This window comes from Oncorhynchus kisutch, linkage group LG15 (assembly GCF_002021735.2).
Source record: "Oncorhynchus kisutch isolate 150728-3 linkage group LG15, Okis_V2, whole genome shotgun sequence".
NCBI classification, from domain to species: Eukaryota; Metazoa; Chordata; class Actinopteri; order Salmoniformes; family Salmonidae; genus Oncorhynchus; species Oncorhynchus kisutch.
This window is the reverse complement of record NC_034188.2, coordinates 51,216,244-51,242,635: the sequence shown is the minus strand read 5'-3', so window position 1 is coordinate 51,242,635 and position 26,392 is coordinate 51,216,244. Positions and strand designations below refer to the sequence as shown.

At 48.2% G+C, this 26,392-nt stretch overlaps 1 protein-coding gene across 2 annotated transcripts in view; it reads right to left on the bottom strand.

Annotated features, from left to right (window-relative positions):
- The window catches only part of arhgap35a (Rho GTPase activating protein 35a), an 84,275-nt gene that overhangs the window by 22,469 nt on the left and 35,414 nt on the right, over positions 1-26,392 (bottom strand). For both annotated transcript variants that reach the window (XM_031790469.1, XM_031790470.1), the window contains exon 2: positions 4,477-8,292. In XM_031790469.1, the coding sequence (XP_031646329.1) occupies positions 4,477-8,190 (3,714 nt within the window). In that variant the 5' untranslated portion in view covers positions 8,191-8,292. The remainder of the gene's footprint in view (positions 1-4,476; positions 8,293-26,392) is intronic.

Below are 26,392 nucleotides of genomic sequence, written 5' to 3'. Positions count from 1 at the left end.
CATACTCTCTTTCCTCTCCCTTGTCATACTCTCTTTCCACGACACTGCATCCCCCGGGCATTACCCCAACCCGAAAAACATTCTTAGTTTCTAAGAGGTCCCTAACTTACTGCTGTTATCAGAATTCAATTCTATCTTGTAAGCTACTACGGCTACTTCGGTGCCGTTCAAGCCTTTCAGACAGACTGAGCTGAGAGCTGGGGCAGAGCTCCACGGCTGGCTAGGTACTGGGGCTGGAGAGCCGTAGGACTGTCAGGCAGAGAGCAGAGCAGAGCGGCTCAGCATGATCTTCTGAGTGAGCCTAGCCGCCCTTGTCCGGCCGATCTGCTCCAGTTACCCCACTCCATTACTTTACCCACCACCACCGCCCTGCCCACCACCCTACATTCCCCTGGCTGCAGTCACAGCCCCAAAACTCTGCTTTTCTCGCCTGCCTTATTGTTCTTGTTTTATGAGGCCCCATCCTTGCAATCTGTCTCTCATTTTGTTTAACTTCTTTGGGGTAGGGGGCAGTATTTTCACGTCTGGATGAAACGCGCACCCAGAGTAAACTGCCTGCTACTCAGGCCCAAATGCTAGGATATGCAAATTATTAGTAGATTTGGATAGAAAACACTATGACGTTTCTAAAACTGTCCAAAATCCAACCAGGAAGTGGGAAATCTGAGGTTTGGAGCTTTTCAAGTCTTGGCCTATCCAATATACAGTGTCTGTGGGGTCATATTGCACTTCCTAAGGCTTCCACTAGATGTCAACAGTCTTTAGAACCTTGTTTCAAGCTTCTACTGTGAAGTGGGAGAGACAAGAGCTTATTGAGTCATGGGTCTGCCAGAAGGCCATGTGCTCAGTCAGGTGCACGCCCGTGAGAGTTAGCTCCGTTCCCTTTCATTTCTAAAGATAAAGGAATTCTCAGGTCGAAACATTATTGAAGATTTATGATAACAACATCCTAAAGATTGATTATATACATAGTTTGACATGTTTCTACGAACTGTAATATAACTGTTTTGACTTTGTCTGGATCTAGTGCCTGCGCATTTGGATTACTGTACTAAATACGTGAACAAAAAGGTAGGTATTTGGACATAAATTATAGACTTTATCAAACAAAACTAACATTTATTGTGGAACTGGGATTCCTGGGAGTGCATGCTGATGAAGATCATCAAAGGTAAGTGAATATTTATAATGATATTTCTGACTTTTGTTGACTCCATAACATGGCCGGTATCTGTATTGCTTGGTCTCTGAGCACTGTACTCAGATTATTCCATGGTGTGCTTTTTCCATAAAGCTTTTTTGAAATCTGACACAGCGGTTGCATTAAGGAGAAGTATATCTTTAATTCCATGCATAACAGTTGTATTTTCATCAACATTTTTGATGAGTATTTCTGTAAATTGATGTAGCTCTCTGCACTTTCACCGGATATTTTGGAGGCAAATCATAACGTGCCAATGTAAACAGAGATTTTTGGATATAAATATGAACTTTATCGAACAAAACATACATGTATTGTGTAACATGAAGTCCTATGAGTGCCATCTGATGAAGATCATCAAAGGTTAGTGATTCATTTTTATCTCTATTTCTGCTTTTTGTGACTCCTCTCTTTGCTGTAAAAATGTCCGTTTTTTTGTGACTAGGTACTGACTTAACATAATCGCATGGTATGCTTTTGTCGTAAAGCCTTTTTGAAATCGGACACTGTGGTGGGATTAACAACAAGTGTATCTTTAAAATGGTGTATAATACATCTACGTTTGAGGAATTTTAATTATGAGATTTCTGTTGTTTGAATCTGGCGGCCTGCACTTTCACTGGATGTTGGTCAGGTGGGACATTAGCGTCCCACGTACCCTAGAGAGGTTAACTGATTTGAGAACAGTTTCACCTTTCTAGCCAATTGCGCATTGCTCTCTTACCCCCTCGTTGGAGAGAGCGAGAGAGATAGAGAGAGAAGAGAAAGAACAAGATAGAGAGAGACCTCAAGTCAGCCAGACACAGTCTGAGGTGAGTGTATATGAACAGGGAGAAATGGGTTAGTTAGCTTCCACTGTGTACTCACTGCTGAGGCCTAACGGCAGCCAGGCAGAGACAGGACTGGCTGATTCCACCCTGACCTCAGGTCAGACTTACAGGAACACTCTTTGTTGATTATAATGAACCAAATGTGCGGTGCCCTAAGGGCACGCTAGGCTACAGCTGGTTCTATAGTGACCCTCATCAATAGAGAGACAGCTGATCTGGGAACCTGATGACCTTGTTTTGGCTCCCATTAAGTAATAAAGACTCTAATGTAAGTGGAGCTGGGGCACAGGCCCCAGATCAGCCCTATGGCTGTGCTCTGCAGTAAGGGGAGTAGCTAGCTTAGTCCCATTAAGCAGTTTTGTTTTATTTGTTTGGGGTGGTTAAATTAAGTTCCCCCTATACTGGTTCCGCCAACTAATTCTCTCTAGATGTGTGATGTTACGGAGCATCATTCAGGATATATAAAACACTCATATAGTTTATGGCGTAAAGGGACATCATCACTGTGTGTGAAAACATAAATCGCCTGTCCTCCCTCCTGACATCGAAGGTAATTATCACCCACCCACAGCCAGGCAGGCAGACACACAGCGACAGGGTGGTTTGTGTCTCTCCCCTAGCCAGTCTAATCATATACACTGCCTTCGCTCCCACTTAGGTGGCACTTATGTCAGCCTTTCTGTGTGAACGGGAACTATGGCAGGCAGATACGACTGACGGCGCTGGGTCAAATGTTTCACTGCAGAGTGTCTGAGGAGAGGGAGGGAGGGTGCAGATTGTGCAAGAGAGGGGAGGGAGGGCAAAGTGAGGCTGACGCCCATGTCTGAGTCCGATGTTCCCTCAATCCCTCTTCATCAGCAGGGAGGTTAAAGAGAGGCGGAGTTGGGGAATGAGGAAGGGAAGGAGAATGTGTGGGAGGAGGAGGAAATAAACCCAGGGCATGTCCCACTAGTCTCTGGGCATGTTTTGCTGCAGCACTAGAGCACTACTGAAAACATGCCGCACAGCTGGACCACTCATCTGCCAATCACTCTCTATTCCCTTCATTCGGTGAGACTGCCCCCTATCACGCTCTTAGGGCAGGTCTGACTTCATGCACTGATGCAACAGGGAACTCTCCGGATTAGAAAGACAGCCCACCTGGGAACAGGGCATGTCATAAACCTGTTGGGTTTACTCTGCACAGATCTACTTACCGAAGGAAACGTTTAAAAAAAAACTAGCCAGCTGGGACTGCAACTAGGGCTGTAGCAGTAACAAGGTTTGTCATTTGGGATGAGTGAGTGGGTTCGAGCTAGGGATGCTATTATCTGAGATCAAACACAACTGCTGTACAGAGAGACAGTGCGGAGGGGGGAGAGGGGGCGGTAAAATAATTATCTCTTTTTTTTACTCTCGTTAATGCCCTCATTCACGTGGCCGGTGAAAGAAATGGCCAACTAAGCTGGCAAACATGTAACTTCAGTTTTAATGGTGTTTGTGTCAAATTATAATGAGCTATGTCAGCATGGGTTAAAGTCCATTTGTGAAATAATGACAGCACCACACACATAAACACATGTACATTCAGGGAAACACATTAAAAGAGTTTCTCTGAGCTTGGGTGAGATCAATAGCTGAAGTTTCTCTCTGCTTCCGGGCCATGATTGGGCGGGTTTGGAGGACTCCAGCGGCGCAGGAGAAAAGTAGGACCACAGAGTGAGAGAAGGCAGAACTGATTTTAAGAGCCTGGAAGGAAAGCTAGACCTAGACCCTCTATAATAGAGCCTGTCAGACTCAAATCAGATGGGCCCCAGTGAGCAGAGAGACATGACACAGAAATCCCTAGGTATAGAAGTAATGAAGACAAGCACAAAAGCCTCCCTTTGGCAACACACTTAGAGCACAGTGCTAATTACTCTGAGCTCAGCTCATATACTCACACAGGTGATATACACTGAACAATGCAACGGGAAACGCTGCTGCTAAGTCACTTTGATCAAGGCGGTAAGTGAAGACAACACTATTAAACAGATGAAACTCATTAAAGTAGTCTATAATAGCTTGATAGAGATTGTGCCCGAGTGGCGCAGCGGTCTAAGGCACTGCATCTCCAGTGCTTGAGGCGTCACGACAGACACCCTGGTTCGATTCCAGACTATATCACAACCGGCTGTGATTGGGAGTCCCATAGGGCGGCGCACAATTGGCCCAGCGTTGGACGGTGTAGGCCGTCATTGTAAGTAAGAATTTGTTCTTAACTGACTGTCCTAGTTAAATAAATACATTTAAATAAAAACAATATTAAGTCATTCATAGGGGGAAATCTCAATGAATCACACCAGTTTCTCTCTTTCTCTATGTGACCGGTATGAAGAATAAAAACTGAAAGTATGCAATCTGATGTGACCATATTGATGAACGATAAACACACACACACACACCCACCCACCCTGGGGCACATACCTTGGTGTTTCTGCGCAGGCTCCTGAGGATGTTCCTCCTCTTGGGGTCCTCACCCTCCTCGTTAATAGAGTTGTCCCCCTTGTGCGCCCCACCCAGCTCCTCTGGTGCCTTGGGTGGCCCCAGCTCGTCGTCACTGCCGATAGAGAAGCTAGTGCGGAAGCTGCTGAACTTGCCCAGGCGTTTCGAGCGGTCGCGGTACAGCCGCGGCTTCACCCCCAGAGCAGACATCTTCCGCCTCCGCTCCAGGGAGCTGCTGTCAGCCTCGCTATCCGAGCCATTGCCCCCGCCGTTAGAATGCTTGTTGGCATTGCGGATGGTGATGATCTTGCCCTGAGTGCTGTCGTGGGGCACCGAGTAGATGCTCTCCTCCTCCGTGGGCCTCTGTTTGATCACGGCATCCACGGGCTCTGCGTAGTCCGAGGGGTCGTAGCCACCGTCGCTGCCTGGCGCCCAGGTGACAGCAGGCGGTAAAGAGCGGCGGTTGGTCCCTTGCTGGTCCATGTAGGGCCCCAGGTTGACTTTCCGTACAGGGGGCTTGGGCCGTACCTGCGGGGGCACCTTGTTGTTGAGCTTGCTCTCGAAGGTGCTGATCTCGGAGATGACTGAGAAGGCGTCGCTGGACTCCAGGTCAGGGAGCTTAAAACCCCCCAGGTGGGAGGTGGGGGTACCATCGGGGTAGGGGGGCGAGGGCTCCACATCCTCCTCAGAGTCTAGCAGGGTGTTGATGGGGCTGGGGGAATTGCAGCGGGCCGGGCTCATGCTCTCAGTGGTGCAGGCCTCTGCTACATTATCGTACATGTGTGTGGCCTCCACTATGGTGCGTTTCTCCACAACCTCCTTCAGGAAGGGCTGGAAGAGGTCTATCCTGTGCAGGCCTCCCACCACCCCTCCAGGCCCACACACTACTGTGTTAAACCTGGCCTCGATCTCCCGGGCCAGCTCCTCCCCCTGGCTCACCTGCTCCCTGGCCACTTCAGAGTCCGACAGCTCAGCCTGACTCTCCCCCACCGCCAGCAGCTGCACGGGGATGATGTCCTGCACCTCGCACAGGAACGCACACAAGGTCTCCATGGATGCCTTGCGCCTGGCCGAATACACGGCGATGTAGCCGTGCACCAGCCGGCTCTTCCGTAGGGCAAATGAGGAGTGGAAGGAGAGCAGGGAGAGGTCGATGGTGTGCCTCTGAGCCCCCACCGTGAGCTCTAGGAGCACGGACGTGCCACTGCTCAGGCTGGAGGCCGGCCGACAGTGCTGGGGCAGCAGGAGAGGCGAGAGGAGCTGCTCCACGTCATAATCGTCCCCACACATCAGGCACATGACTATCCGCAGGTCTGTCTCGGGGATGGGCTGGGAGTGAGAGTCTCTGAAGGAAGGGGGTAAAGGAGGGGAGCTGCTGCCTATGCTCCCAGGGGGCCTACGGCATTCTAACAGACCTTTTAACACCTGGTTGATCTGCTTTTCGTTCACATTGCGTCCATAGCCCACCCCAGGGGAGGCGGGGTCTAGGTAACCACACTGTAGCTTCCCAGCCACCTGCTGCCCCTGGAGGATAAGTGTGTGGGCCGTCTCCCCCCCAATGTCCCTGACGGACCCTACTCCCCGTTTGGTGACTAGGAGCAGGTTCATGGGCAGCTGAAATAGACTGTTTTCCCTTCGGCCTAGCGTGGACTCTCTGAGCTTTTCAATGCTCTCCACAATGTAGGATAGTGACTCCTTAGAGTTGTAGAGACACAGGACGCCATGGGGGGTGAAGGTAGGCGTGTGGAAGGAATTGACCGGCAGCCGAACGTTGCCCTCTATGGGCCGGAGGGACAACTCATACATTTTCCCATCCAGCACGTACCGGTCGTCATTAGTGCACAAAGCCCTGATCTCATTGGCCAGTTCTCTACCCAGGCCGTCTTTACCCAGAATGACCAGATTAATCCGATCTGCATTCCCGTCACCTGGTTTATGGCTATCAAAGAAGGAGTATCGAGTGGGGAACTTGGAGGCTAGAACCTGTTCAATCTTACAGTCCACACAGTGGGGGCTATTTGGGCAGGTCTCCTTGGTGGGGTGGTAGACAAAGTGGATATGCTTGAGAACCAAAGCGTCCCTCTCTGCCTGTAACTTCTGCAGGGCCTTGAACCTTTGCTCCTCCCCCAACACCTCCTGGATGGCCCCCATCTTCTCCTTACTTGGCTTGGCGTCTACCTCCAGCTCATAGAAGAGCTCTGAGTACTCCAGCAGCAGCTCCTGGAAGTCCTCCTTGGCTCGGTCGATGATCTCCTTCTGGTGCCTGTTGTAGATGTCTAGGTACTCTTGTTCCTCGAGCCACTGGTAGAAGTCTTCATTCATGATGAAGCTGCGTGCCTCCTCCCAGGGCTTGCCTGCTGTGATAAAGGGAGAGGCACTGAGCTTCTCCTTGAACTCCCACTTCATCTCCGCCTTTTTGCGCTCGTTTCTCAGGTGCTCCAGGTGGCTCTCATAAATTGTCTCGGCCACAGGGGTCTCCAGGAGATCCTCTGGAATCCTCTCGTCCTCCATGTTGTCTATGTGTGGCGTGGTCTCCCAGGGGGTGTCGTCCAACACAACGAACCAATGGGAGAAGTCCCGTTTGGTCTCCAGAACCTTCTGGACCCCGGACCAGCTCAGGTGGTCGATCTCATCCAGCTCAGGGACTAGGGAAATCAGTGCCTGAGGCAGGGTGCTGAGATAGACCTTCCGTCTTCGCTCAATGTGCTCCTGTTTGAGCCTGTGGACGTGCTGCTGGAAGAGCTTCTTGGCTTTGGCCGTGCCCTCCAGGAAGACATACTCCTTGTACTCTGGGGAGGTCTGCATGCGCCGGTTTATGTTGGGCCACGTCTCATTGTGGTTCTTCACGATGCGGCTGACCTGCCATTCGTAGTGGTCTTTAGCCGAGGCGATCTGCTGGCTCTGCTGCTTCAGGGCCTCAAAGTAGGGGATGATCTTGGGTTTGCCCCGGCCCTTGTCTATCAGCTGCACCAGGGTGAGGAAGGCAAGGTCTACGTTGACGTTGGAGCGTGCTGACGTCTCCACCACCTGGAGGTTCTTCTTGGCCAGGGCGAAGGTGTGCGAGTCCTTGATGTAGCGCTCCACCCCCTCGTCGCACTTGGTGAGCACCAGAACCACTGGCTTCTTGTTCTTGGCTAGCTGGTTGTAGAGATTAGTGATGAACTTCATCTGTTCGTCAAAGTTGCGGTTCATGCCCCTGCTGACGTCCACACAGAGGAGAAAGCCATCCACCATCAGCTTCCCCTCAGGCATCTGCTTCTGCTCAAAGTCCTGCTCCAGCCCAAGCTGGTCTGTGCAGAAGTACATCAGCTTTTCTGCCGAGGCCAGCTTGTTGGAAGCTGCCCTCTTGATGTAGGGCTGGAGCGCTGTGGAACGGTGCGGCTGGAACGTCTGGTCATCAATGAACTCTGTCTGTTCCACCACATGCATCCTGCACTCCGGCCCCTCCTCCAGCACCCGCCCCGTTTCCCCCCAGAACAGGAAGTGGTCATTGTTCACCACGCGTCCTCCGAAGTCACTGGTGCTTAGCACGGAGGTGTGGTCCAGGTAAAAGTCGTCTGCGCTGGGACGGACGAAGCGGTTGCACAGGCAGGACTTGCCCACGCCACACTGCCCCTTCTCTTTCTCTGTGCCAGACAGGCCCACCACGACCAGGTTGTAGGTGGGCGCCTTTGCATCTTGCTTTTTTGCCATCATCGTCGAACGCAGACACTCATCCTGCCATGCCCACAAGCTCTAGGGAGGAGGCTGCAGGACGGTCTTTCCATGCAAAGATTCTTACTGGCCTTGGGTCCGACTCTACAAGAGAAGGAGAGAAAGGTAGATTTTTAAAATAAATAATATAAAAGACTGTGGGAAAGATTCATTGTCATTATTCAATTCATTATTTGTAGGCTGTCCCATGTCTCATTTAAAATTCCCACATCGTTGCTGTGTGATGTTAATAATGTTTCATCTGTGATCCCATTTCACCGCTGAATGTTTCCTGAAGAGATTGAGGTCAGAAGCAAAGCTGTTGGAATGCTACAACTTACTTAAGACAACTGCAGTACAGTCAGTAACTATTCACTGATGCATTCTTTCACATTTAACCTCTTTTTGACATTCTACTACCCACCATACTAAAAGTAGTTTCCTGAGGCTTGTTTGCTACATTCTTCCCTGCTTTGTACATTTCAAAACAGCAGAAAAGGATCTTATGTGAGGATACATAATTATCTCACATCTAACAGTGTTGTCTTTAAGCCAGCAGCAGTTCTACAAGACGCGATGGTACAGTTCTCACTAACACACAAATCCACATACGTAGAGAAAGAGACTAATTGGGCAACTAGGGAAGCCCAACTGCCTTTCAAACGGCTGCTTTGAATGTTAGCTGCTTTCCTCTCCACAAAAAAAACAACAACATTTTCCTCTGGTTCCTGAAAAAAAGACTCTGCGGACAAATTGAACTGGCTGATGTAGCATCACTAATTATGATCTGAAATTGCGTGTCTCGTAACATTTACCTAGATGTAATAGCTGTTCAATTTGGTATCATGCTGTCTGGAGATATCACTTGCGGATGTTTCTTTCCAAGACCCACACACACACTGTTCTCAGAGCAAGCACTTTCACCACTACACAACAGATTCCATTGGCAGAACACAGGCCTACAAAATCATAAATAGAGCTCCTATTGGTAGAACTGAAGGAGGGAGATAACATTCATACCATTTTGATAGACGGGCCCTTTCTAAACAATCAGGCTTGTAGGGAACAAGAAAACCACTAGACAAAGCCCCAAAGCACTAAACACAGCTGTGCACAGCAAAAAGAACCCACACCCAGTCCATGTTAATTCGTCTATGTATTTAGTAAACACATTAAAACCACTGTTAACGATGAATGAACGGGGCTTTTGAGGCATAGTTTGGAGAATACTTACTACCCGCTGAATTGAGTTAGTCATAGAGAGTCAGTGTGAAGACAGAACAAAGAGGAGGGAGAGAGAGAGAGAGAGAGAGAGAGAGAGAATCCAAAACTGTAGATAATATATACACACCAAGACCACAGGTAGGACGGTTGTAGGTTTAATAGTAGAAAGGGGACAATACAATGGGGGATTCAAAAGTTAGTGGAAAGCAAGTTCTATCTACCCAGACTCTGTTTACTGTAACACTACAGCAACACTCACACCTACTACACTGGGTGCATAAACAAGTGGCAGCGCAAAAGAGATCAATATCAAAAGGAATTTCTTTATTTTTTCATATTTTTTTAATATATATTTTCAGAGTAAAACATGTATGAAAAATGCATCAAAAGGGGGCTGGCTGAGAGATCCAGGACAACCAGTCTCTGTAACGAAGGGAGGCTGAGTGTGGAGCTTTTGCCTGGGCTGCAGGTTGATAGAGAGCTGGTTGGTGATAAGACCTGGGCAGCCATTGTTAATTCATGGTCCTACGTCCTGCTGCAGGGCTCTGGGCTGGCTGGCAGTGATTAGCCCGGAGATCAATGAGCCCTTCGCATAGAACAAACAGCACAGAGGGGAGTGGAAGAGAGCAGGACAACACACATTTTGCAGACACTCTTATCCAGAGCGACTTACAGTTGTAGTGCATTCAACTTAAAGTTGGAATCCTTAATGGTGAAACAACCACGTCCGATATTACAACGACAAAGAAGTTAGGGGAAACAACTAACCCCCCCACTGCAATTTTTCAGGGACCATGTAGGACAACACTCCTCAGCTCAATAAACAATAACAATGGTGGTGGGGCGGGCCAGTGGTTCTGTTTCCCCCTACTGCGGATTACATATATAAGATAACTAGGTGAGACAACCACATCTCAGTCGTAGTAAGTACATTTTTCTTCAATAAAGTAGCTATCAGCAAAGTCAGTGCTAGTAGGGAAAGACAAGTGAATTACATTATTTATTTATTTTTTAAATGTATGGGGGGGGGATAAGATGTCTTATTTAAGATATTCTTTGAAGGGTAGGGTTTCAGACAGGAAGTTGTCAAGGAAGTGAGTTTGTGTCCATACAGGACCTCCCGCCCCACCTACCGTTACCCCGATCACGTCAATGCGGAGCTATACGGAGCCCTCCCCAACGTTACAAAATGTGGGAGGATCAAAGCGACGCGGTATGGAACTCAATTTGGCTTCTGCGCGCACCTCCGCAATTGCGTCACACCCTCCATGCGGAGCCTCCGACCACGTGTTCACGGATCAAGCATAAATTGGCTTTGAGCCATGCCCACTGCAGGAGCCCCGTGCTCAGTTGATAGAATGTTCGACAACACTGACAGGGCATAGAAATTGAGAGCGTAGACAAACGCATTCCCCCGTGGAATAGAGAGCCATAACCATTCCAGTTTTATCTGACCTTCAGTATAACGCCGTCGTCGTCATCGGCGGGGTTAACTGGACCTTTACCTCAACACTGACCGGCTCCAGTCCAGACGACAGAGAGCACCGTCTCAATTAGTTACATATTAAACTGGCCTGTGACCCGCTTTAAGCTGAGCCTAATGGTAGGCTAAAGGACAGACAAGGCTCCCCCTGCTTTCGTCCTCGCTGCCTGTCTACTTCAGAGGCACGAGAACCCATTAGTTCATTAGATGTACAGTATTTATCAGTCCCCCGTGTTACACTACCACTGATGATAGTACGCTGATGACAATTCCTGGGCTGACCTATTCCACTGTGGTAAACAGGTGGCACATAACACTACAAAGCAAAGAAGGCAGGGTTATAAACAGGGTTGTGATCTGAAAATGGTGTCGCTATGCAAGAGTGTTGCTATGGCATGTTTTATAGTAGGGCAGTTCCACAGAAAAGGAATTGCGCCGAGACTCAGATTTCTCACTTTAAAATGTGTGCCATGCAAAAACCATTCAACAAACCATACAACTATGCACAAGGGCTACTTTTAACAATTGACACTGAACATTTTACAAATGCAGATGCAAAGTTCGGTAACATAATTTTGGTAAAATCTCCATCAGTCTTTTGGGTCCACGTTTTCCAAAAACGTAATTCTCCGAATTAAGATTCAACCAAGTCTGCAGAAACACTGGGGTTGTCAGCTATGACATGAGACATTGACTTTGAAAAAAAATCAATTTTGGTTATTGAACTACAGTAAGTGAAGTGGATTTACACCCGGTAACGGAACTGTGATAACGGAATTTCATCATGGGTCCCTGTTCTGTAATACACAGAAAGGCATTATTATGGATATGAATGTCATTCTCTTCAGGTGATGTATCCTACACAAAGGTATAAATATGCAACATCCTCCTTTGGGTATTATTGTACACACTGGCTATTATCTTAAAATGAGCCCTGCCCCTAAACAAGACCGAATTTGGTTGGTCGGAACCAAATCTGAACCAATCGTAGATCGTGAACCAATCGTAGACAAGTTTGGACATCATACATTGACCTTTTGCCACTTCCTTCTTCAGAGAAATAGGACAGATTTTTTTACTTGTCCGAAACCTCAAGTCACTTGTACCCCCCCCCAAAAGATGTCTAACACCATGGGCCAAAAAGGTGACTTATAATTGTGCTGTATGCTGCAATTGTGTTGTGTGCAGGCTTTTGATCCAACCCTGCCCAAACACACCAGAATCAGCTTATCAAGATCCTACAGAGAAACTGAATTATTTTACAATGTGGTGTGTTTGAGCAGGGCTGGAGCTAAAGCCTGCACTCCCATTAGCTCTCCTGGACTCTCCAGGAGGGTGGTTGGCCACCCTACAACATTACAATTACAACAAATGACTTCTTGTCTTTGTAAAAAATAATTCACTCCTTCAATGAACCAGGGAACAAATGGCTACGGTAAGGTAGTTAACTAAGATGTTTATCGATTTGTAAGGTTAAAATATTCAGTGTTCAGGGGTGATCTTGGTATTTAATTAGGATGCCCATTAGCTGTTGCAAAAGCAGCAGCTACTTTTCCTGGGGTCCACACAAAACATGAAACAATACACAATACAGAACTTTAATAGGCAAGAACACCTCAAGGACAGAACTACATCAAATAATGGTTTAAAAGGCACACGTAGCCTACATATCAATACATACACAAACTATCTAGGTCAAATAGGGGAGAGGCGTATCTTGACAGCATAGGAGTTACTTGTCAATTAGGCTATTCTAAGAATTGTTTTATTTTTTACTTTGTACACTTGAGAGGTCTTACAACCAGAGTAAGCAGCATTGGTTTCATCACCCATATCAACTGCGTGTTGGCCATCTGCGGTTATACACGAGTGTTGGTGGAAAGTTATTTTAGAAAATCAGACATGACAATAATGCATGCTAATAGCTAAATAGTTAACATTTTTGGGATGGAAAATGGATGAAAAATGCATATATATATATTTCTTAATTTTTTAAAGATAGACTCTTAGCTTCATTTGACACGCTCCTATAAACTTCACATGCTGGTGCTTATGGGTCCTTTTACATGGAAATGACCAGTAGTAACAATACTGGAGTGCCATGAAAAAGGCTACATTAACAAATAACTATGACAGCCGCAGTTACCACAGATTGCGCTAACCGCACACACACACACACACACACACACACACACACACACACACACACACACACACACACACACACACACACACACACACACACACACACACACAGAGAGAGAGAGAGAGAGATCAAGGCACTAATCATCATGCACTCATTTGGGTCAGATGTATTGACTCAGTTTAACATGGCCTGTTGACGAATTGAGCGAGTCACTGGTGTAAATGGGGGGGAACTCTCCTATAGTTTTCCCTCAGGTCTGAGGACCAGCCATCCCAACTGTTCAGCAGACGCTGGAGACATGCTGCTAACATCTACTTGACTTATCCCAGCTGCCCGTTTCCAAGCGCTTCCTCGATAGCCAAAAGGAGTGTGCGCACGTGTGTGTGTGTGTGTGTTTGGGCGCGTGTTTATAACTACCACAATACTTGAGAGTGGGTATTGCAGCGACATTTTCAGCAAAAAACCTTGGGAAGAATGCTAAACAAAACAGTTTTTCCTGTTTTCCAGGCCGTTCTAGTGACAGGTGAAATAAACAACTAGAACCAGCAGCATTCCATCTAAACTGTTGTGACACAGTTAATAACACAGAGATAAAGGAAAATGGCCCCTGACACATTAGCATGCTAACCGACATAATAACTACCATTACCATAAAAATAAAAAATTCGAAATGCATAAACTGTTACTGGTTAAATAGCAACTAAACTAAACCAAACTATTGTCTCGCAGGTAAGGTTAAAGCAAACTTTAACCTTACCTGCGAGAGTATATACAACAAGACAGATTACCAAAGCTATCTGTAAAGGATAGAATGTACAGTGCTAGCTGAATACTAACCAGGCTCAGTTTGTCCAGCCAGACACAGTGTTCCAGTGCCGCCTGAGGCCCTCTCTGTGTGAATAGTGCGCATGTCCTGCCACATACTCACTGCTAGCCCCTGGCTGAAGGGGATAGGTTAGGGCCTGCATTCTATCTACCTCCGACCCAGAAACACATGGATGAGGGAGCGGGTCGGCCGGGGGCTGGGGCGCTGGGTCAGAGAGCTGGGTCATGTGAGCTCATCTCCTCCCTTCGGGGATGACGGTTGGGCTATGCCTGGCGAGGGCGCATCACTTCTTCCATAATCAGAAGCACAGGAACGATAGGGACCCGGCACTGGAGAGTGGCCACCAGGGCGTGAAGTTTACTAACACGCGTGTCAGAGGGCGGCAGCGGGAGAGACAGCCTTAACTAGCCAGAGGGGCCAAGCCCACAGGATCCAGGCATTCCAATGGTTCATTACAGGCCTTCAGCCAGAGAACGTCAACAAGGCCTGAGTCTGAGCCCAGTGGGTCTCATGAGGCCTGTCAAACAACCCATAGCCCTGAGAACCAACCGCCATGAAAACTAAGACAATGTTAGTGTATGCACGGCATACATCTTTATGAGCTGTGCCTGATTGTTAAGAGGGGGAAAAAATACTTCACTGTGCCCACTGACTGAGTTATTCTGATATTTCACACAAGACTATGTATAAAGGAAACATGTAAGAGAAAACTCTATTGCAGTGGTTTCTGAGAAAGAGCTGCCTCTGTTTCCATATATCCAGGGGCTGTCATTGTCAGTACCATATTTGATCAAATAAGCATAAGCTCTGTGATGGGTGATGACAGAGTGCTACAACAGGAGGTAAAACCCATTACTGAGACATGCCTGCTCTCTCTCTCTCTTCTCTCTCTCTCTCTCTCTCCTCCTCTTCATCTTCTCCTCTCTCTCTCCTCTCTCTCTCGTACTCTCTCTCTCTCTCTTCTCTCTCTCCTACTCTCTCTCTCTTCTTTTCTCTCTCTCTCTCTCTCTCTCTCTCTCTCTCTCTCTCTATCTCTCTCTCTCTCTCCCTCCTCTCTCTCTCTCCTTCTCTCTCTCTTTCTCTCTCTCTCTCTCTCTCTCTCTCTCTCTCTCTCTTCTCCTCTCTCTCCTCCTCTCTCTCTCTCTCTCTCTCCTCTCCTCTCTCTCTCTCTCTCTTCTCTCTCCTCTCCTCTCTCTCTTCTCTCTCTCTCTCTTTCCCTCTCTCTCTCTCTCTCTCTCTCTCTCTCTCTCTCTCTCTCTCTCCTCTCTCTCTCTCTCTCTCTCTCTCTCAAACTGGCCCCCATTAACAAGACAGTCGTGAAGAGAGACTGAAAGATTTTGGCATGGATCCCCAGATACTCAAAAAGTTCTACAGCTGCACCATCGAGAGCATCCTGACCGGTTGTAATCACTGGTATGGCAACTGCTCGGCATCTGACCATAAGGCGCTACTGAGGGTAGTGCGTACGGCCCAGAACATCACTGGGGCCAAGCTTCCTGCAATCCAGGACCTATATAATAGGCCGTGTGTTACCTGTTTATTTTTTTAAAATGTTTTTTAGTCTATTTGGTAAATACTTTCTTAACTCTTCTTGAACTGCACTGTTGGTCAAGGGCCTGTAAGTAAGTATTCGCGCATGTGACAAATAAAGGTAGATTTGATTTGACATCCATCCATCCTGTCCCCCCGTTTCCTTCTCCCTCTCTCCCCGTCGATTTCTCCCGCCCAATAGCTATATATTTTATTTGCTCTCCCTCCTCCCCTCAATACCGCTCATCTTATCCCCTCCTCTTTCTCGCGCTCTCTTCTTCTTCCCTCTCTCTTACTCATGAGACCTGCCTTCCATTAGCGAGGGCATCAGGGAAGAGAACTCTCACACGGACACCACTTCCTGCCGAGGCGAGGTCCTCTGGCAGAGAATGGATGGAGGGGAGAACGGAAGGGGTGTGGAGAGAAGGGAGCAGAGGGTGTGTCTGTGATGACAGCTCTGCATAACCAGAGCAGAGAATGTACTCCCTTGTGTGCCTTAATCTGCAAACAGTCATGGATTCTCTTCACACACACACACTTATGCAGTGCAACACAAACACATGCACTGTAATACATTAAAACAGTGACGCAGGCACAAATAACTCATTACCCTCTTTCACTAATGCAATGACTCCGTACTCCATTTACCCACAGGAAGTTTACACTCACATTTACTATTACCAATGCAGTGTATAGACGCAAACAGACCACAGACAACATTTCCAAATATATCACACACACAAACACAAATTGCTGCTAGTAAACAAACATGTACCACTAAAACTGAGCACAGGTCATGTGTTCACAAATTCCAGAGGTCCCCATTGTACTAGTGTCATGATGTTATCTGAACCGTCACACACACACACACACAAAGAGAGCGAGAGAGACATAACACACTGCAGTGCACACACACACACGCAGGACACCCACATCACAGGGGCAGTAATCCAGGCGGGATAGTCAGATCTCGGTGGGATTACACACACACACACACACACACACTGGATTACCAGGGCTCTTTGCATCTTCACATTTCCTGAATCGCAGTATGTATTAGTATGATCTGATGCTCTGCTCACGTAACATGGAACATCAAGCCAGAGATACGCTACCCAAATCCCCTTAGGATGCTCTGTCAAACCACTGGATAACACACACACACACACACACACACACACACACACACACACACACACACACACACACACACAACATATCTGTAATGCTTTAACGCTCCTTAATAAAACAAGCCTGTAGTACATCAAATCCTGGCAGGGTTCTCTGTGGAGCTCTCTGCAGTGGCTTTTCTCCCAGCAGGCACCTTGTTTACTAGCCGAGTACGGAGTGACCTTTTCCAGGCCAAAGTCCGGCAGCTATTTCATTGGGCTCTACCCTGCCATGCCCTGTCACACAAGGCACCACACTGCGAGGTCATTTCCTTTTCCTCCCTGCCTGGGGCATGAGAGATAGAGTTGGTGTTAGGGCAAGCCACTGTGTTCTTATATAGCGAGAGATGGAAGGAGAGCGAGAAATACGGCAGGGGGGGGGGGGGTTGCTTTGTTTCAGATCAGGAGATAAAAAGGAAAGAGTCCGAGAGAAAAAGATCATTCATGTTTGGTTAAAGATAGAGGTGGCTAGAAGGACGAGGGGGGAGAGAACGACTGTTGCAAAGCAGGAGGAAGAGGGTGAGGGATAGAGGAAAGGGAAGGTGTCACTGATGGTTGACACAGAGAGGAGCAGAGAGGGAGGAAGAGGGATAAGGGCCTACTAGAGCGAGAGAGAGAGAGAGAGAGGGGAGAATGAGGGAGAGGCTGAGCGGGGCAGATCAAAATGGCGTCACAGAGTTGAACCCTTCCACAGCATCAGGGGGGCCTCTTCGATAACACAACTAAAATTAACGCGTCGGGAACATGCACGGCGACAGCTATTAATCCCACAGCCCCCCCCCCTCTCTCCGACCACACGCACCACGTCTGTGAGTGGAGGAGTGCCGGGGCGAAAGCGCTGGCTTAGCTACGACGCGACGCCCTACAACGACCTGCAGCTGATATTAACCCATTGCATACCGCGCCCGCAAAACATGCTATCAAAGGTCCCCCGGGTGACTGTGCATTTAAAACAAAACACTCAAATTGCCTTTGTCGACATGGTAAAACAGGTTTGAGCTACAACAACAACAACAGCTGCCATGTCAGCAGGTCAGACACCTCCAGGGACAGAGAGTCATTTTGTAGGTCTCTCTCCCAGCAGAGCTGTGCGTCTTCCTGCCTAACCTTACAGCCCCGGTCCCTGTCAGACACGCTGAGCTAGCATCAGCACACATCTGAACTCACTCTGGAGCAAAGGGGTTGTCATCTGAAACGCGGTGTGAAGAGACACTGTATACAGCCATTGTCCCAGCCAAACGCAATTCCCGGAGCGCAAACAAGCCATGCACCACACAGACAGACAGGCACAGATAACGAGCAATACACACAGGCACGCAGCTTTCACACTCACATAGCCACATAGAAAACTAAATGGGGACGAGAGAGAGAGAGAGAGAGAGAGAGAGAAATATCCCAGCATCCCCCTCCTCCTTTGGGGTAGCCGTATCTCCCCATCCAGATGCCAGTCGCCCACATGACTGTCAGAGCTAATTGCTTGTGTAATTGGTTTGACAACACAGGTGTTGTAGAGGGGACGTACCTCGATAACCTGCACAACACTGAGGCTCTGCTTACATCAGAACCACTGTTAATCGCTTACCTCAGACCTGCTGATCCACATCTAAATGGTAACCCAAACTATTAGCAGCAGAGATGTGAAACTGAACCAGAGTCAGGGCTAATGAGAGCTGTCAGGGGCATTTCCCAGCTGGTTCGAGGAGAGAAAGCTGCTGAAAATAGTTTTCTTTGTTGCCGTTATTGCTTATAATCATTATGATTATCAGACTGCACTCCTACCAGAGTGACTTGTATCGGTAGACAGTTTTCACAAAGTGTCCACTCATATTCACCACAGCAGGCTATCTAGGTTGGGAGTCTTACCAAGGCAGTAACTCGTCTGGACTTTGAACCCACAAGCATTTGTGGGAACCAAACATGTGTTGGGAAGTCCTGGGGGAGGTTTTAAAGAGTAACACCAATGAGAGAGCTCTGTACCTACAGCTAGGTGACAGATGGCCTTCCCGCACACACACACACACACACGTACACACAGATTCACACATACAAACTCACGGCACGCCATATGCTCAAAGATACCAGAGATCCACACCCGCTCACACACAATCCCCCACATGAACTATCATGCCCTCTACTTAAAATGGGAGCGTTTTCGATCAAGTTTCTTTTTTTCTCTCTCCTCCACCAAGAAACGTTCATGCACTACTGAATCCTGAGACCAATTAAAACAGAATATGACAGGAACGAGGGATGGAGGGAGAGAGAACGAGAGAGCGAGGAGGGAACGAGGACCGGAGAATAAATAAACACGTGGCGCGTGACAACACTGCACGGTGACGTCATACACACACGGGGGTTTAGGTGTGTGTGCATCATCCTGTGGTATTATCATATCAAATGTTTTTTTTCTTTGTTGTATGAGACAGCTACGGGCGCCAACATGGTAGCCTGGACAACTGCTATCCTGTGTTACCTCTTGCCGTCAATGGAACAGGAAGCAATAGAGGCACCACTTCCACTCCGATCTCTACTCCATTCCCTCCACTCTACACAGGACTAATGGAGCCTGCTGCAGGAGTAATGAAGCCAGTCCACAACGCTAGGCATTAAAGAAGCTTTCTGATACACAGTAAGGGCAGGCCTAATACATGATGTACCAGACACGGGCTACAGGGAGCAGGACATAGGATGGAGAGGGAAAGAGAGCAAGAGGAACTGCACAAAGAAAGCAGACAAAAACACAGAGGAAGGCTGAATGGGGAAGGATTTTTTTTTTATAGGAAGACAGTGAGAGAGGAAGACAAAGTGAGGAGGAGAGAAAGTGAGAGGAGGAGGGTTAACAAAGGCTTCTGGTAAATACTTAGCATTTGTGGTTGGCTAATGGAAACACAGGGCTACTTAGGGCTCATGCGCTGACTCTCTCTCTCTCTCTCTCTCTCTCTCTCTCTCTCTGTGTGTGTTTAATAACACTGAAGAGGCAGTGGGGCGAGGGACCTCACAGACAGCGACGAGAGGGACCAACGCCCTAAATCACTGCGCTGCCAAAAGATACACGCCGCGCACAGAAAGTGAGGGATGAAACATTTTAGAAAAAACGTATTTATGGAGGAGAGGAGCCAAAGAAGACGGTGAGTCACTCTGCGGTGGGAAAGGCAAACGATACAAATGAAAACACCTGAACCTGCCATAGTGTCAATTAGCGATAATGACTTTTTACTTGTTGCCACAGTAACCAACTCTTGGTGCAAAGGCAGATGGCTGCAGACCCCCCCACCCTCCCCCTACCCCACTCATTTTCTTCTGAGAGCTTTTCTCCTCTCTCTTGTCCTTCCCCCCCCCCCCCCCCACGTGTGATTCATGTAGGAGGAACTAAAAGGCAAACAGATGAACAGCCCATTTCCCTCCTTTAATAACCCCTCGCTAAAATGGCATCCTCTTCTCGGTTCTGTCAAAGAAACCAGACCTGAAGCAACTGAGCTTCAACTTGAAACCCAGAACGAGGGGGCACTATGTGGGTTTCTCCTGCAGCCTAACGCTCTCCAGTGTGTGTGTGTTTCTCTCCACTCTGTTTCTCTTGCGGTTTGTTCTCCCCTCCAGTGTGAGCAGACACAGGAGGAAGCTGACAGGCCCTGGGGCCGACAGCAGTCCAGAGGTTGGAGGGTTACGCTTACTCATCCATTTTAAAACGAGCCTCCAGACAGAAGAGATGAGCACGGCCATTAGAGCTCTGCCTCTGCCCTGCTTCCTGCCTCCTCTGCTCTCTGAGACTGCTCTTCTCCGCCTGCCGGGCCGGGGGCTAGGGTTCACTTCGGCCCTGTCCACTGCCCAGCTGACTCAGCCCCCAACAACACACTCAGAGGAATGTGGTTCGCTGGGGTTAAGGGTCATCTCTGGTGTGGGGTTGGGTGGGGGTGTTAAGGGAGGCGTTCACTGTTACGGACATGTCAGGGACTAACACTACAAGTACTAAAACTACTAACACTAGCCTGAGTGCCAGTCTGTTTCTGCTGTCTTGCCAAATCCTTGTGAATTTTGTCATGCCATGTTTGGCTTGCCAATTACAATGAAGTAGGCAAAAGCACAAACAGATCTGGGATCAGGCGATACAAACTCCCAATGTTGTGTGAACTGTACAATTATCAGGCCCAAATCAATCAAATTTCTCCTATCCCATCCTCCCCCCTCATGACTATGGCAGTTGGAGGCCACCAGCACCCATGGAGCCATTCCAGAGTGTCTGTGCAAAACCCACACTCCTCTGCCAAGGGTTGCTATGGAGCAGAAGAGGTAGGGGTGTTAAACCAAGTGAAGCGTAGACACCCCCACCATCACCACCACCCAGCCTCCCTCTTCACTCCTCAGCCAAGCAGGCTCACTCTGGCTAGTCTCCGTGGCCAGTCTCAGAAGACAGAAGGGGGGAGAGGACGGGGAACGGCATGAAAGATATTATTTTACAGCAGCCATGATTGTGTTGATCCGTGTGGTTTTGAACACCTCCTGTTGAATTCCTTTGCTTGGAGGCGGCACACAAAATGCCACCCCACCCTCCTCCCTCCTTTCCCCTCATCTCCTATCCCCCTCAAACCCCGGTCTGTGCCTCATGACTGGCACCGCTGCTCCCCGTTACCTCATTTCCCAGGGTTCTCATCTTGAATCACCAACCAATCAGCAGAGCCTACTATGACATCAAAGGCTTCTGGAATGGAAAATAATGTTGTCGTTGGATGGCCGCCGCCGCCGGGGGGGGGGGGGGTCATACACACATTTCAAACATTGTGTAAAGCCTCACGGAGGTCAGAAAGACCAGAGTCTCCAGGAAATCCAGTTTGAAGATTCTTGGGCAGCCAAAATAAAGATCCATTTCTATCCTGTACTCTACTAACCAAACAAACACAGATCGAACTGCATCCTCTGCAGCCAGTAATGCAACCGCACGCCGATACTCTACAGTTGATGTGATGTCACACACACACACACACACACACACACACACACACCTGGGCCTCCACCTATAAACTCTCTAATCCAGGGGCTCAGGTATAGGAGAGGCCAAAGTGCTGTCAAAGACCCCCCCCCCCCCCTCCCCCTCCCCACGCACACAAACACCCCCCTAAACCTCCCTGCCATTGTCTGGTTCTATCTCTCTATCGATGAGCCCTGGCTAAGGTCATCATTGTGATTGTGATGTGGTGGGAAAGAAGGATTATGCTGCGGGTGTCTGCTCTGCGCCAGGGGACTTAAGGTTCTCTCTCTCTTTCTCTCTCCCTCTCTCCTCTGTCTCCATGGGGATTTGAGAACAGAGGGAGTGGAGGGGGGTGTTGGGTTGGAGACAGTCAACAACTTCTAGATTTTCCTCCGAGATAAGGAGAATATGTGCAAGCTCTTTGTAAGACTTGCAGGCACACTGACCAAACAACCTTGAGCGAGTTCATTCACAACGCCAGCCGTAGGAGGGGGGCGGGAGGGGGGGGGGCAACCAAACGTGATAAAATCTACTCTGAGGGAAAAGGACCGGAAAGAATCAAATAAACGAATTAAGCAAGATAAACCTTCGGTCCCACTGCACTCTGGAGACCAAATGCCATGAATGAGAGGAGACGGAAAGAACGTTAGAAAGAAGGTTTTCAAAGGAACTGGGTGAAAGAGAGAAAGAGAGTGGTGAGAAGCCAATGGGAGTCTTCCCTAGAGACCAAAAAAACAGTTACAACACCCATTCTTACACAACCTCACTTCCCTAATCAGTGAAATGTTCTTATATCCTATCTCAACGTTCCTAGAATGTTCCAACTCTGTTTTAGTGGCTATGGTAAACGGTGTGGTAACCAGCAGAGTGTGGCGGGCCCATATCCCATGAGGGTCCACTCCTCTAGTGTTGAGTTCTCCCGCCTGAGAAAAACAGCTAGAAACCTTAGACAGAAGTGAAAGATTTAAGTGAAATAAAACACTCAAAGAAAGCATAAACATTTTGAGTAAAATAAGTGACCGCAGGGGGAAAAATTAACTAATATATCTGGACCAACAGAACAGCTGAGGCAAGATAAACTAAACGGTAAGAAAATGTTGCCGTATTGCAATAACTATCCAGCAGGGCGGGAACCGATACATTTCATCCTGTGCCTATTGGCCCATTTCAGCAGTCAATTACTCGGAGTAGCCAATAGCTATCAGCCAGTCTGTCAGTCTCTGTGTGTGCCATGCACCTCATCAAGCCACATGTCTACCCACAGATTCCCATTTAGATTCCCTAAAAAGGCAAAGAAGAGCACAGCCTTATCCCCAGGCCAGGCACTAACCCGGGTAGCTATGCCCCCCAGTCCCATTGATTCCACTCCAATAGGCATATTATAATGGGGTTAGCTAAGGCACTGTTTCGCCCAGGAAGGTCAAAATACGCAGCATTTTTTAAACGTTTTATTAAATAATACACTGCTGGCTTTATTCTTCATAACAGACTGAGGTGTCAGAGAACAAGAGCGTCTTACCATGAACAAAGCATCTACCTGATACGCAGACAGATGTCAGTTAAGGCGTGTACCATGTGCAAAGACACCAACAGCCAAAGCATTTAAAGCCAGCCCTGTATGTGTTCAATCAAGCCCTTATCCCCAGGGGCATGACCAGTCTACCGGAGTATGTACACACACACACAGCGGTTAAATTGGGAGTTGGGGGGGGGGGGGGGGGGGGGGGTTAGAATAGCCTAAACAATAAAATACTGATAAAAGCACATATCCCAGCATACCACATGTAACGGAGGGACCTAGATGATACAAGGTCATTCGACTCCAAAATGTATGAAAATACAATTATGCTGACATCGACAATATTATCTCCCCCTCCGGGAATGATCCCAATAACATATTGGTCCATATTATCATCAGGCAGGTTTGCCAATTAGCAATATGCATTAGCACCTGATGTAGGCCATCTGATGCAGCATACTGGCTATAAATAGGCTGAGGGTTGCCCATCTGCATTTAGCCCATTGGGCTAATCACAAACTCTTAAAAAGTCTAAACACGAGGCTAACATATTGATGACTTGAATGTCCCGACAACAACAACAAATACCTTGCTACTGGCACTCAGCCAACCAAGACTCATATACTGTGAATATAATTGTAGCCTGTTACACCTGACCCTTGTTACATTGGACTCCAGAGTGGCGCAGCGGTCTAAGGCACTGCATCTCAGTGCTTGAGATGTCCGGGTTTGGCCGGTGTAGACCGTCATTGTAAATACGATTTTGTTCTTAACTGACTTGCCCGGTTAAAAATAAATAAACATAAACCACGGTCATCCATTGGCTAACGCGCATAAACATGCCGCTGCTAAAACGCTTCATTTTTAGCCTGCTAATGTCTTGGGTTCCAGAAATAAGTGTGGCCTACGAGTAACACCATAAAGCTTCGTGATCCTCTTCACGGTGGCCATCAAAACCTCTTTTCAAATGTGTGTTTTCCCTCAACTGCATTAAGACTGTTGTACAATGACTGGGCATGCGTATCTCTTTCCCTGTGCGACACTCACTACTTGAAGGCGCCCGGCTGAACAATTGAATAGGCAAACAATCTACCATGGGGGTTGTCTGATTGCTTACTCGCGTTTTTTGGCTGTGGAAAATTAAAAAGGGGACAACCATTTGTCATTAGATCATTCAAATAACCAAATAACCAAAGCAGGTGCCGGGTCTCGGACCCGGCGCGACCCTGCCCAATAATTAGAGCTGGTGTGAGAGAGGCCCCTGGAACAGGCCTGTTAACATGGAGTCCTACACCGGACTTACAGACAGAGGTTCCTACACACCACTGACAGACTGGTTCCTACACCAAATTGACAGGTTACAGACAGACAGGTTCCTAGACAGGTTCCTAGAGCCCAGTGACAGGTTACAGACAGACAGGTTCCTACAGCCCAGTGACAGGTTACAGACAGACAGGTTCCTACAGCCCAGTGACAGGTTACAGACAGACAGGTTCCTACAGCCCAGTGACAGGTTACAGACAGACAGGTTCCTACAGCCCAGTGACAGGTTACAGACAGACAGGTTCCTACAGCCCAGTGACAGGTTACAGACAGACAGGTTCCTACAGCCCAGTGACAGGTTACAGACAGACAGGTTCCTACAGCCCAGTGACAGGTTACAGACAGACAGGTTCCTACAGCCCAGTGACAGGTTACAGACAGACAGGTTCCTACAGCCCAGTGACAGGTTACAGACAGACAGGTTCCTACAGCCCAGTGACAGGTTACAGACAGACAGGTTCCTACAGCCCAGTGACAGGTTACAGACAGACAGGTTCCTACAGCCCAGTGACAGGTTACAGACAGACAGGTTCCTACAGCCCAGTGACAGGTTACAGACAGACAGGTTCCTACAGCCCAGTGACAGGTTACAGACAGACAGGTTCCTACAGCCCAGTGACAGGTTCCTACAGCCCAGTGACAGGTTACAGACAGACAGGTTCCTAGAGCCCAGTGACAGGTTACAGACAGACAGGTTCCTAGAGCCCAGTGACAGGTTACAGACAGACAGGTTCCTACAGCCCAGTGACAGGTTACAGACAGACAGGTTCCTACAGCCTAGTGACAGGTTACAGACAGACAGGTTCCTATAGCCCAGTGACAGGTTACAGACAGACAGGTTCCTAGAGCCCAGTGACAGGTTACAGACAGACAGGTTCCTACAGCCCAGTGACAGGTTACAGACAGACAGATTCTTACAGCCCAGTGACAGGTTACAGACAGACAGGTTCCTACAGCCCAGTGACAGGTTACAGACAGACAGGTTCCTACAGCCCAGTGACAGGTTACAGACAGACAGGTTCCTACAGCCCAGTGACAGGTTACAGACAGACAGGTTCCTACAGCCCAGTGACAGGTTACAGACAAACAGGTTCCTACAGCCCAGTGACAGGTTACAGACAGACAGGTTCCTACAGCCCAGTGACAGATTACCCAGACAAGACTAACCCATAGACACAGTTTACCGGCCGACAAGGCAGACACAAACAAGCATACAGACGGACAGACGAACGGAGATAGGACAGACAGACTCTTAGCCACAGTTCCAAAGTGTTGAGAAACATTCCTTTCGTAGTCTGATCTAGAGTAATCTACAGAATGTCAGAGAAGAGGGGGACCACAGAAACAGGAGTTTCCTTCTCCTCTCTTGAAGCAGTTCTGATGCTAATTGAATACAAGCATCAAACAGTTGTAAAACAAAAAAAAGAGAGAGGTGCTCCCATTTCACATCAGCCATTAATCATGCCGCCTCTGTAGGGTAAATGTATGCATACTACCTTTCCTCAATGTGTGTGTAGACATACTGTCATTTGCCATGAAGGCACTTTTTAAGGTTCCTTCACTCACAGACATGTGACACAGAGAGAGAGAGAGAGAGAGGGGCAGGGGTCCATCTCTCCCCCATCCCTGCTTACATTACTCATGCAATTGGACAGAGCATTCATCTGATCCAACGGGCGTGACCACAGGCCGTCACATGCTACTATAGGTGTGACTGCGACAGAACGGGACCTCACACGCGCACAGGCAGGGAGGCACACATACACTACATACAAGGCGGCACGTGAAGGCACAACCCCTCACACAGAAGCATGCTAACATTCTCACACAATTCATATTTGCCAAGAGAAACTCCCCCCACAAACATACAGTACATAACACACTTCAAGACATGCATGCCCACACAAACGCATCGCACTAGCTCTCTCTCTCTCTCTCTCTCTCTCACACACACACACACACACACACACACACACACACACACAAAAGGGAGCTGGACCTGACTACTGTGACAACACTCCC